General features: G+C 47.0%; 1 protein-coding gene across 1 annotated transcript in view; it reads right to left on the bottom strand.

The window, feature by feature from the left end:
- LOC111521848 (sodium/glucose cotransporter 1) overlaps window positions 1-12,868 on the bottom strand; it is a 36,315-nt gene that overhangs the window by 22,344 nt on the left and 1,103 nt on the right. Inside the window, exons 2-6 of the mRNA XM_026447058.2 lie at window positions 12,076-12,162; window positions 11,392-11,508; window positions 10,144-10,232; window positions 8,843-9,531; window positions 2,403-2,474 (exon numbers count right to left, since the gene is read on the bottom strand). Of these exons, the coding sequence (XP_026302843.2) occupies window positions 2,403-2,474; window positions 8,843-8,977 (207 nt within the window). The 5' untranslated portion in view covers window positions 8,978-9,531; window positions 10,144-10,232; window positions 11,392-11,508; window positions 12,076-12,162. The remainder of the gene's footprint in view (window positions 1-2,402; window positions 2,475-8,842; window positions 9,532-10,143; window positions 10,233-11,391; window positions 11,509-12,075; window positions 12,163-12,868) is intronic.

Here is a 12,868-nt window from a genome sequence, read left to right on the forward strand (position 1 = left end):
TCTTTAACACCAGCTTTTGGGAAACCACAAAAGTCCAAAGCATTGAGAAGACAGAAAGCTCTGACGCAAAACTGAAAGAAGGCATCCAAATATACGTGCCTCTACCAAGCAAGGTGTCAGGAGAGACCACCATGAGGGGCCAACTACAGAAGTCAGCATCTGTCCAATATTCTTGGCCACCTTAAGAATAAAATACAAATGGTTTCATGGTTTCTCTTTTATGTGGAACCTTAAAAACCAAAACAATTCAGAAGTTCAAGATCAGCCTGGCCAACATGGTGAAACCCCGTGTCTACGAAAAATACAAAAAGTAGCCAGGCATGGTGGTGGGCACCTGTAATTCCAGCTACTCAGAAGGTTGAGGCAAGAGAATCACCTGAACCCAGGAGGCAGAGGTTGCAGTGAGCCAAGATCGTGCCATTACACTCCAACCTGGGTGACAAGAGCAAAACTCTGTCTCAAAAAACAAAACAAAACAATAGAAACAGAGAGTAGAATGGTGCCCACCAGGAGCTGTGGCAGGAGCTGTGGCAGAAGAGGGTGGAGGGGGATGGGAAGATGCTGGCTAAAGAGTACAAAGTTTCAGGTAGGTTGATTTAAGTTCTGGAGATCTGTTCTACAGCCCCATGACCACAGTTAATATAATATGTCATAAACTCGAAAATTGCTAAGAAATTAGATCTTAAGGCTGGGTTTGGTGGCTTATGCCTGTAATCCCAACACTTTGGGAGGCCAGGGCAGGAGGACTGTTTGAGCCCAGGAGTTTGGGATTGCTTGAGCCCAGGAGTTTGAGATCAGCCTAGGCAACATAGCAAGATTCCATCTCAATTCTTTTTTTAAAAAAAAGAAAAAAACAAAAAAAGAGAAAGAAATTAGATCTTGCCGGGCACGGTGGCTCAAGCCTGTAATCCCGGCACTTTGGGAGGCCGAGACGGGCAGATCACGAGGTCAGGAGATCGAGACCATCCTGGCTAACATGGTGAAACCCCGTCTCTACTAAAAATGCAAAAAATTAGCCGGGCGTGGTGGCAGGCACCTGTAGTCCCAGCTACTCAGGAACCTGAGGCAGGAGAATGGCGTGAACCCGGGAGGCGGAGCTTGCAGTGAGCTGAGATCCAGCCACTGCACTCCAGCCTGGGCAACAGAGCGAGACTCCATCTCAAAAAAAAAAAAGAAAAGAAAAGAACTTAGATCTGAAATGTTCTCACCATAAAAAATAAGTGCAGTATGTGAGGTGATAGATACATTAATTAGTTTAATTTAATCATTGCACTTTGTACATACATCAAACATGCCATTGTACAATGTAAATACACACAAATTTTAGTTGTCAAAAAATTAAAATTTTTTAACAATAGAAATGACTTCAGGGATAACCCAAGCAACTGGGAACATGCCAGTTATTTAAAAATTCATCCCAAAATAGCTGATCAAAGGCCAACTGCAGGATGTGGCATGATTTCCTGGTACAGTTCTCTCTGGCTGTAATCACCCTGACAGGGGCATTCTTTACCTTCTTGCTTCCTTCAGCCAGCTCACAGCTGTCGCTCCCTTCTCATTGTATGTACTTTTCATCATCTTATGCTTTCACCAGCCAGTCTTACTTGTATCTTAAGCCCAAGAAATTGCACGGTTTGGCCAATGTGTTCAACCAGTCACTTAAATGAGAACTCCTAATCAAAATGGTCATGGGGCTGAATTGATAAACTGGCCAGAGTCCTAAGATATGATGGAAGGAATTTCCTGGTTTCTCTTCCACCCATGCACATGTCCTTTGATTGTGATAGTTCCATCCATGTACAAAACACAAAATCCAACAAGAGAGAGGAATCCTCATCCAGTGGAAAACTGTAATTGGAAACAGCAGGGGGCACCTCCTTCATCCATTAAATGAGTATGAAGGGACTCCATGTATCAGGCATTTCGTTAGGCTCTGAAGTAGGACAGATAAAACCTCTTTTCCATGGGACTTAAAGTAGGAACATGGTAGCAAAAGAACCACTATTTATTGAGTTCCCCCCCAAACATAAGAGGTCTCCACTTTTCATAACATTCCTGGAAGGTAAATGTTATCATCCCCCTTTTATAGAAATGGAAACTCAAGAATTGCCCAAGATCACCTCGGTCTGTGTGCTCTTTCCTCTGACCACCCACCTTGTGCAGTCTCTTCCTTTATTTATTCCTTGGAGGACTCTAAGGGTGATTTATTTAAAGGCTATTCCCTTACGACAAGAGATTAAGGGTGCCCAGGAGACCCGATGAGCATGAGACTCACTGTCAAGAATCTTTTTGGGATCTTTGTATCCTAGAATCACCACCACCCAAAGCCAAGAAGAAAATGAGTTCCTAAAGGAACTCATCAGTTAAGTAGTTATGCAAATAGTGTTTCAGAGAAAACTTACCGGCCACCACACCATACTTCGGCCTGCCAGGAAGAAGCCTCCAACAGTTCCACGATTGGTGGAAAACATAGCCTGAGGAGGAAAGGGTCAAAAATGTAATAGAAAACTAGAAGAGTGGCCTTGCCAGCCAAAAGAATATACCTCCCCATATGTGTACCTTCTTCTACCCACTCCACTTTGTGAAACACTTTCATATTCCTTCTTCCCCTGCAGCCTCAAAAGACTAAGATGAAGAAGCCAGGAACCTATGTTTGATAGACAAGGAAACAGGCTCAGAAGACATATACAGCTTACTCTAGGGCTTCCAGCAAGTCACTCCACCTGGATCTGCTTGCTTGTCTGTTAAACAGCAGGAATGGAAGTTTTTATGCCTTTCTTACAAGCATATTGAGGTGCCTAATGAATGCTGTATTTATTTTAGCCTCCTGAGTAGCTGGGATTACAGCCACATGGTGGCATGTGCCTATAATCCCAGCTACTCAGGAGGCTGAGGTGGGGGAATCATTTGAGCCCAGGAATTCAAGACCAGCCTGGGAAAGATAGCAACACCCATCTCAAAAAAAAAGAAAAAGAAATATCATACTTTTTAAAAGTACCATATGGGATGTGAATGGTATCTTTGTTATGAGAAAAGTGAAAAAATGCTCTTAAGAATGCAAGGCATTTGTACTAAATATTAAATAAAAGACCAGACAAATTCAAGTCTTTCCTCTCTGAGGGTGTAGGTAGCAGGTTGCTGGAATCATCATCATACATATATAATGATTATATATATTTTAGACAGAGTCTCACTCGGTCACCCAGGCTAGAGTGCAGTGGCGTGATCTCAGATCACTGTTGGCAACCTCTGCCTCCTGGGTTCAAGCAATTCTCGTGCCTCGGCCTCCTGAGTAGCTGGGACTACAGGCATGTGCTACCACACCTGGCTAATTTTTGTATTTTTAGTAGAGATGGGTTTCACTATATTGGCCAGGCTGATCTTGAACTCCTGACCTCAAGTGATCTGCCCGCCTCGGCCTCCCAAAGTGCTGGGATTACAGGAGTGAGCCACCGCACCCAGCCAATATATTATGACTATAGTGTTAGTATAGAGGAAGGAGAGGACTCTGTCAGACCAGGGAGTCAGGAAAGGCTTACAGAGCTAGCAGCATTTCAGCAAATCTTGATTGAAGAAAGAATGGAATTTTATTAGAGAAGAGGGAGGAATGTGGTAAGATTCCGGAACAGCAGATCTAGAGGTGGAACCTCACCCAGCATGGAGAAGGAGAGAATGGCGAACAGTGTTATCTGGTGAGCTTGGCTGAGGCATTTGAATGGAGAGAGTGGTGAGAAGTGGGGCAGAACACACACTCAAATGCCAGGCTAAAACGTGCAGACTTTACTGCACAGGCAGTAGGGAGCCACTGAGGGTTCATGAGGAGAAAAATGACATGTATCTTCAACATACGATGACTAGCTCTTCCCACAGATCCCTTGGGATGTTGCTTCCAAGGCTTCAGATTATTTCTGGTCCAGCTCAGGCCCAGGGCCAGTCCTCCAGCAGAAAATAGGGTCAGTGCCTCTGTTCCTGGCCCCTGGCCATCTTCCCTCTTCTTCTATGTTACTGGCTCCCCTCAGCGGACACTTGCTAGCCTCCCTGAAAATGTTAATAGCTGATAGTGACTTAACTGTGTCAGAGGTGGTGCCATTTTTTTTTTTTTTTTTTTTTAGATAGAGTCTCATTCTGTTGCCCAGGCTGGAGTGCAGTGGTACAGTCTCGGCTCACTGCAACCTCCGCCTCCCGGGTTCAAGCAATTCTCATGCCTCAGCCTCCGGAGTAGCTGGGAGTACAGGCACACACACCATCACGCCTGCTAATTTTTGTAGAGACAGGGTTTTGCCATGTTGTCCAGACTGATCTTGAACTCCTGATCTCAGGTGATCTGCACGCCTCGGCCTCCGAAAGTGCTGGGATTACAGGCATGAGCCACCACACCCGGCCGATGTCTGCATTTTCATAGGTGACCACTAAGCTAAAAAGCATCACTATTGCGAAGGCATTAACCCCTGATGGTGACATCTCAGGCACTTAGACACTTGTAATTTAGTCATCAAACATGCCTGAGACAGAAAACATGTTACTAGGTACTCAGACTGCAACGATGTATTGAACTTAGTCCTTTAGGAAGCAGGGCCATTATTGTGTCCCATCAGTCAACATAGATTTGTTGAGCTCCCCCATGTGCTGGGCAGTACCCGGGAGAGCATGGCTTGGGTCTTTCTGGACTCCTGGCAGGGTCCTTCCTCCCACAGGAGATACTGTGAAGTCCTCTGTAGCAGTTTTTTTGGGAATAGCAAGAGATCTAAGAATCAGAAAAGGTAGCTAAGGGCCAAAACAGAAACAAATCCCAAGGACCCGAGCTGTAGCAATTGACCAAGGAAAAGCCATTCTGAAGGCCACTGTGAAGTTGAAGAAGATTGATATCCCCAGTTGGTCTCAGAAATGAAGACCTTAGAGGAAGAATGTGAGGGCAGAGACTAGAGTGGGGAGCTGAAATAATTCGGGAAAGATGATGGGGATGGACAAAAGGTGAAGAGAGGTGTGTGTGCACCAAGGCTTTTCTTCTCCGGAAATTTCATCCCCTCATCCATGCAAGCCCACACCTTACCTATTCATTCTTCAAGGCCCCTCAAAATCCACTTCCCCCATGAAACCCTACCTGACACTCCCCCATGGAAACCTCCTCCTTCCCTACAGCCTCTTCCCTTCTCCAAGTGAAAGTGTCTGAACACCCAGGTGACTTCACTTATGCCTTGTTCACAGCCATTACAATTTTTTTTTACTGTATGTTACCATATTACAAATTTTTAATTTCCCATAATGCTTTGGGCATAATGCTTTGTGCACAGAAAATCATTGTTCTGTGAGCACGCGATGCTCAAAGGATAACTTTAAAGTTCCAGACACCACTTTGTAAACCACAGTGTTACATTCACCTGTTCACTCTACAACTAGAAGAGAATGAACTCACAACTCCAAGCTGCTGGGGTAAAAGAAGGACAATTACTGACCCACAATGTTTTGGTTTGGGGTTTACTTGGGTTCTATCTCCACGGAATACAAATAGCATTGAGCAGAAAGAAAGAACTTTAGGCCTCCTTCCAGATGAGGAACAACTTAAGAAGCTGAGGATATTGGGCCTGGAGAAGAGAAACCTCAAATGCAGCCTATTGTCTTCTGAAATGTAAAGTGGGACAGACATGATGCTTGGTGTGGCCCACATAGGATACAACCAGACAAAATGACAGAAGTTCCAGGACACCAGGTCTGAGCCCAGAGCCAAAAGGAATATCCTCTCTGTCAGAGCTGTCCAGAGATGGAATAAAGCCACTTGGGAGAGTTTCTACTGGAAGTGTTCAAGTGAAGGCTGTTGACAACTAGTCAAGTTGATTTTGTCAAATGATCTAAAGAAAAGCATCAACTTAAAAAAAAAAAAAAAAAAGAGCAAAGGAATTCAGCACCACCAGGACACTGTCACAACAATGCAATGACAGTAAGGACCATGGAGAGAGTATTCCCAGAAAGGCAAGTGTCTTGGGGAGTGGGAAAGGTAGAATAGTGGAAAGAGCATTGGCTTTGGCATCATAAGACCTTGATTCTTGTCCCAGTTCTGGGACTGATTCATCTGAATGACTTCTGGTCACCCTCTCTGATCCTCATCTGTAAAACAGAAAGGTTGGGCTCCCTCAAGGGCCATTTCAATTCAGTCATTCAATGATACTATCAGTTCAAATGACTGCATAAGACAGGGGTCAGTAATTTTTTTTCTTTAAAGAAAAAGGGCCTGATGGTAAATACTGAGGCTTTGTGGAATATACAGGGTCGCTGCTGCAAATCCTTCATATTTTGTTTTGTTATTTCTTTTTCACAACCCTTCAGAAGTGTAAAAACCATTCTTGGCTTATGGACCATACAAAAACAGGATGTGAGACAGATGTGGCCCATGGGCCATAGTTTAACAACCCCTGGCTTGAGGGAATTTCAGGATAGCTTGATGAACTCTTCCAGGAAGAATAAAATCAGAGATCCAGCTTAAAAGGATATAAAATTCCCTAAGAAACAAACTGATAGGTGGTGAAAGAAAAATGGAAATTAACTCTGAAGAAGCAATAAGCCAAAGCCTAAAATATGATTGGAGGAGGCAGAGTTGTAAAAGGACAAAACAGAACCAAATAATGTTGGAAGAGATGGAGAAGGTGACAGACAGACATTGACTCAAGTGTGGGTCTTTTCTAAGTTGACGAAACACAATGGGCCTGGACCATTCTGCCTGTGCAGCCCAGAGATCATGAAGGAGTCAGAATGGCCACCCCTGAATCAAGCCACCCTTGACACTTTAACAGCAAACAGAGGAGGACAAACTGGAAGAAATCCAATGCATTAAATGACCAGGGTCCAGAGGCACCGTCTAATGGGGGAAGATTAAACATAGACAAATACTAAACAAACTATTAAGTAGCATTTAGCAGGACAAGTGATACTGATTCACAGATACTTGAAACATGTAAACACCATTTAAAAAGTATAAACACCTACTGGACTGGCAGGGCTAAAATGAAATTGGTTAAGAGAACCGAGATTATCAGAGATTGTCTGGGAAACAAGCAGTACTGTATAGCCAGCAGATGACAGGCTCACACCTTGGCTCCAGCACTTATAAGCTGGGGTGGGTGGGAGGAGGAAATCAGTCACAGTGGCAGAGTGCCTGGTACCATAAAAAATCAGGAGCCAAGAGATCTGAGTTCCAGGAACAATTTCATCTATTGTAACCTTAAGCAAATCACAACTAAATGAGGTTTCAATTTCCTCTTCTGTAAAATGGGGATTAGCATTCTGGCCTTCCCTGTCTTGTGGCTTTTGTAAAAATATACTACCCACCTGACCACTGCTGCCCATTTTCAAACATTGTTCAGAGTCCAGATCATACCATGGAAGGTAAATGACAATAGTAGTTTTTTTTTATCCCAGAATCCGTAAACAGCTTTCCGATTCACCTCTGCATATCCTCACCACAACCACGGGTGAGTCATTAGAATAGATAAAAGTGTACCTATTTTAAAGTTGAGTAAATGGAGGCTGAGGGAAGTTACCCAGTGTTGCAGAATTCGAACCATATGAAGCCAGTAGTGAACGTGAGTATCCTGGCTCCTAGTTGGTCAGTTTCCACTATGTCTGGGAAGCTGAGAGTATTGAGGAAAAGTCAGCCATACTGACCCCATGTGACACTTGGGACGCATTCTGCCACATGTAGTTTCTACAATTCCTTTGAAAAAAAAAAAACACTTCCTTTTCCTTTTGTCCCTGAAAAAGCTCTGTGTCCACAGAAGGGTTCATGCCTATCTTCCTCTCCTCTAAGTCAAAAGAGTTCAACACAATCACTAGCTGTAACAGCAGCCTCCCTGGGCTTATCACCTCCACCTCCATAACAATCATGAGAGTGGCTGGAATATCTGGAAACTTTTTATATTTTTTACAATCTTTTTATTTTTTGTAGAGACAGAGTCTCGGTATGTTGCCCAGGCTGATCTCAAACTCCTGGACTCAAGCAATCCTTCCACTTTGGCCTCTCAAAATGCTAGGATTACAGGAGTGAGCCACCACACTCGGTCCTGCACACTTTTAAAACATCTCCTCCTCTAGTTGTTGGGCGTGCCAGAGTCTGTCATAAGTGAAATGTCCATGTTCCAGGTGGCTGAGAACAAGTTTCTCTGGTTTGTTGTGTCCCCAGAGTCCCAAAAGGAGACACACACTTCCCTCTCCCCAGTGCCAGGTCACCCCCAGATCTTCCTCCTCCTCTTCCTTCTCCTCCTCTTCCTTTTCCACCCATCTTTCTCATCTCTAACTTGCTCCAGCCCCTGGGATCCTCATGCACAAGGCCTCTGTGTTAGCCTCTCCCAGAATGGGGTCATGGAGTCAGTATCCCACTGTCTGCCACCTCAGCATCCTCATCTCTGGGGCTGGCAGAGGCTGTGGCTTTCCCACTCCACACCGTTTCTTTCCCATCTGAAACTGGATGACTAAAAGGTAGGACAGTAGTTACCTGCTAGAGGCTCATCTCCCAAGCCCCAGAGCCCTCGCTGCAGCTCCAAGCAGCCCCTTCCCTGCCCCTTACACTTTCCAGCGGTCTCTTCAAACCCCCACCTTCCTCCTCTGCTCACAGGCCCAGGTATCCTCCTTGGTCCTTCCTGGCAGGCTGCCCTGGGCACCCTTCTCACTTCTGCTCATCCTTGCTTGCCCTCCTCCCTTCATGCTGTGCCTCTGAGTGCTTCTAAAGTGCTTCCAAGTCATTTCCTCTCCCCTCCACCGACACTTAAGCCTACTGCCCCTTGCAGCTCAGCCAGGCCGTTGCTCCTCCTCCGTGCGCACCCTCCCCGCCCGCGTCCCAGGACCCGCTGCATACCCACAGTCCGACGGCCATCACCACCACGAAGTAGATAACGATGACAGAGATGTCGGCTGCATTGCGAATGAGCTCGTGGGACTCAACAGGCCGGGTGACCGCAGTGGTCGTGGGGCTCCAGGTGCTACTGTCCATGGTGGCAGCGTTGTGTCCCTCCCTCTCACCAGGGCCGCTAGCTCCTTATACAGCCTCCTGGTTAATGATCAGCACTGGGGGAGGGGACCTGGGACGTTGAGGGAGCAGGGCAGTAGCGCGGGGCCCCTGCGATGCCTTGCAGGCTGCACCGTCGGGAAGCAGCTCTGGGCGTGGAGCCCAGGAAGGAGCAGCCGGCTGAGCTGTTGGCTGGGGCGGTGGCTGGGCAGGTAAGAGTTGTCCTGTGAATGGGGAGGGGCCAGCCAGGGGGTGGTGCCCGCCTGGCACAAAGGCCCACTGTACTCCCACAGCAGGCACCAGCGCCACCACACCTGCCCTTGCCAGAGCTGGAGTGGCTCCATTGAGGGAACCGGCCACCTCAGGCTGGGGGCCTAGAGGCTTCAGATCACCTGCCACCCATCCTTGGACCAGTCCCAGGCCTTCTAAGGACTTGGCTTATCCGCTTGTAAAATGGGTGCAGCACTCTTCTGAGGAATCAGTCAAGTCTTGTTCTCCCTGGAGAACATTCTGGAGAGGATAAGAGTTGCTGGGTGTCGCTGGAAGAAAATCAGCACAATCCTAATCTCTTGGCCACTAGGACAGCCACCCACCCACCCACATTCCTGACTCCCCCTCCACAGCCTTGCAGCCCCCAGGACCACTGTTACCCCCACTGTAAAGAGGAAGAAACTGAGACTGGGGAAAGGGATCTCCCTGCGAGCTATTTCCTTGCCCTGTCCCTCTCCCAGTAATGATGCAGGGCCCTCCAGAGGCAGCAGAAGGGATACTAGAGAACCCTTTCCAAGGAGTTCATCAAACCCTGACCTTCCTGGGGACTCAGCTCACCCATCTGGAAACACATGTCTAAACCGCAAGCCAGGGCTCAGAACAAAGATGACCAAGAGAGGAAGCATGACTTGCCCAAGGTCATACAGTAAGCCAGCAGCAGAGCTGGCCCTGCAGCCCACACCAGGGTTCAGAGGGAGGGTTGAGGGGTATTCTCAGGGGCTGGCTCTAGAGGCCACAAAGCAGCCAGAAGTGGCTGTTCCCAAAGAGGGGGCCCTGCTCTGATGGGGAGGTACAGGGAGGTGGGGGGCCACAGAAACTCTGCCAGGACTCTGGTCTGCCTCAGGCCCTCCCTGCCCACCGCTAGACAACCACCCACTCACCAAATGTGAGCATCCTGTTCCTTTGCACTCAATGCTTCAGAGGTCTGCTTCCCCTCCTTCTGTATCAGCACCTGTTCTTCCCAGTGAAGCTGCAGACAAAGAATCATTATTTGGACATCTTCCCCACAGGTCTTCCCCATTTCCCCCACACATCCCCCAGGACTGCAAACTATATAAGGCTATGTCCTGGGGCCAGTATAATGCCTGCCCAGAGGAAGCAGGAATTCTTTCAAGGAATCTGAAAGCAGGGGCTCACTGCTGTGAATGCCTGTCAAGACTTAGAGCTCAGCTGTCAGCTGCAGCTTGGAGCAACTCGCCTTTTATCTGTGTTCATTCGTTCCTGCATTCAGCCAGTTTTTTCACCTGGATGTATCCCAGGAAGAGTCCCTGCCCTTAGGAAGCTTCTGTTCTAGTCTGGAAGTGAACCCACCCACAGGAAAAGTCCAGCCCTGAACCCAGGTGAAGGTGCAGGCAGCCAGACCATGCCAAGTTCCAAAAGTACAAGGCATAGAAAGTGAAGCGTGCAGGAGAGAGAACTGGAAATACTAAAGGACTTCAAAGGAGGGACAGAGCCATTCTTTGATCTTTTTAGGAGAGCCAAACATAAATGGGAAAAGAAAGGAAAGGATGGGGCCCAGGTAGAGGTCAGAAAATGCATCCATTCATGCATTCATTTATTCTTGCAACAAAAGAGCAGCTTCTATGTGCCAGGTCATATGTGCCAACCCTGGAATACTGCTATGAAAAGACTCACACAGCTGTTTCCCTCACAGAGCTTCCTGACCAATGACAGATAGACCAGCATCAAAGATGAGACAACTACCTATGAAATTACCGTTGTGACACATGCTTTGAAGGAGAAATACTAATATCCCAAAGGCCTACCAAGGAATTTGACCTGGGGATAAGGTGAGGTTAGAGTAAGATCTGTGAAAGCTCTGGTTTGAGCAGGGACCTGAAAGAAAAGGAGGAATAAGCCAGGTAAGGTGGGAGTGAGGGACATTCCAGAAGATGACAAGCATGAGGAGTAGGGAAGGGGTTACAATATTTAGGGAGGGACTAGCAGGGGCTACAAATAAACATATATAAAAAGGATGTCACTTGTAAGAAACTCCCTACCACAGTCATTCCCCAGGCTGCCTGAGGCCCTTTTGCCATCTCTCTTCCTCATTGGTCTCTTCTAAAGGGACACTTTAAACCCACTGCCCCTGAATGGATGCTTCCAGTAGAACACAGTGTGACACGCACCTGCTCCCATGCAGCTGGCCTGAGCTGCTGGGCCACTGCTCACTGGTAGGATCCTGCTGGACTCTCCTTGCCCTCATGGGTGCCAATCAAAACCAGGATCTGGTCACTAAAGGGGACCTTGTTAGCAGAACCCCCGAGAAAGAAAAAAGTCAGCCAGACACTCAGGCCATAGGAAAGATGAGGCTGATAAGGAAAGACAGAGCTGAGAGCAGGAAGCAGCCCCCTCCCTATCCAAGTATACATAGGTTTACAATCAGTGGTCAGATGAGGGTTCCACATTTAAAAAGACATTTGCCCACAGAGCCACAGCTGTATCTGACTGTCAGAAGAAGAACAAATATTCAAGTGACTCTGAGGTCACTAGTGTTTACAGATGGCAGGGAGAACCCAGCATTAGGAGGGTAAGGACTCATCACTAAGTGGGAACTGTCCTGTCTCCTCTTCCTCTCTCCACACTCATCTGTCCAGGACCCTTGGGGGTCCCACCTCTCCTGCCAGCTGGGAGCTTCTCCCCAGAAGGCCCCAAGGGTACAGTGTCCACCTCTCACTGGTTGAACTGTGCTTCTTGGCAAAGGACCCCACAGTGGAATGGCCAGCTCTTGAACTCTTGTCACACAAAGAAATCAACACCCTAGATGCAGAGATTTTGAGTTTAGGGAAGTAAGGGTTGAAGAGAGAACCTACTTGGCTAGTTCGATTGTCAGCTCAGCTACCAATAAGCAGTAGACCATTGACAGCTCACTTGGCATTTGCAACCCTCCCTTGGAACATCTGTAATACAGAATTGACAGCAATGACTCTCTCATATGATGGGTGTGAAGGGGCCTCATTGACAGTGAGACACCAGCAAAGATGAGGGATGAGGAGAGCTGCTATAATTTTTTCTTCTTTCCCTTTTTCTCATTGGGAGTTCAGGTGTGGAAAGCCCAGAGAAGCAGGCTATTGATTAGCATATAGTCATGTGTCACTTAACAACAGGATATGTTCTGAGAAATGCGTCATAGGAAGTTTCATCCTTGTGGGAACATCATAGAGTGTCTTTACATAAACCTAGATGGGAGGGATAGCCTATACACCTAGGCTGTATGGTCTAGCCTGTTGCTCCTGGGCTACAAACCTGTACAGCATGTTACTGTAGTGAATACTGTAGGCAACTGTAACACAATAGTAATGATTTGTTATCTAAACACAGAAAAGGTACAGTAAAAATACAGTATAAAAGATAATAAATGGAGCCAGGAGCAGTGGCTCATGCCTGCAATCCCAACGGTTTGGGAGGCAAAGGTGGGAAGATTGCTTGAGCCCAGGAGTTTAAGACTAGCCTGGGCAACATGGTGAAACCCCATCTCTGAGAAACAAAAAGAAAGAGAGGCGGAGAGAGAGAGAGAAAAAGAGAGAGAGAGAGAAAGGGAAGGAAGGAAGGAAGGAAGGAAGGAAGGAAGGAAGGAAGGAAGGAAGGAAGGAAGGAAGGAAGGAA

The sequence above is a fragment of the Piliocolobus tephrosceles genome, chromosome 19 (genome assembly GCF_002776525.5).
Source record: "Piliocolobus tephrosceles isolate RC106 chromosome 19, ASM277652v3, whole genome shotgun sequence".
Taxonomy (NCBI): Eukaryota; Metazoa; Chordata; class Mammalia; order Primates; family Cercopithecidae; genus Piliocolobus; species Piliocolobus tephrosceles.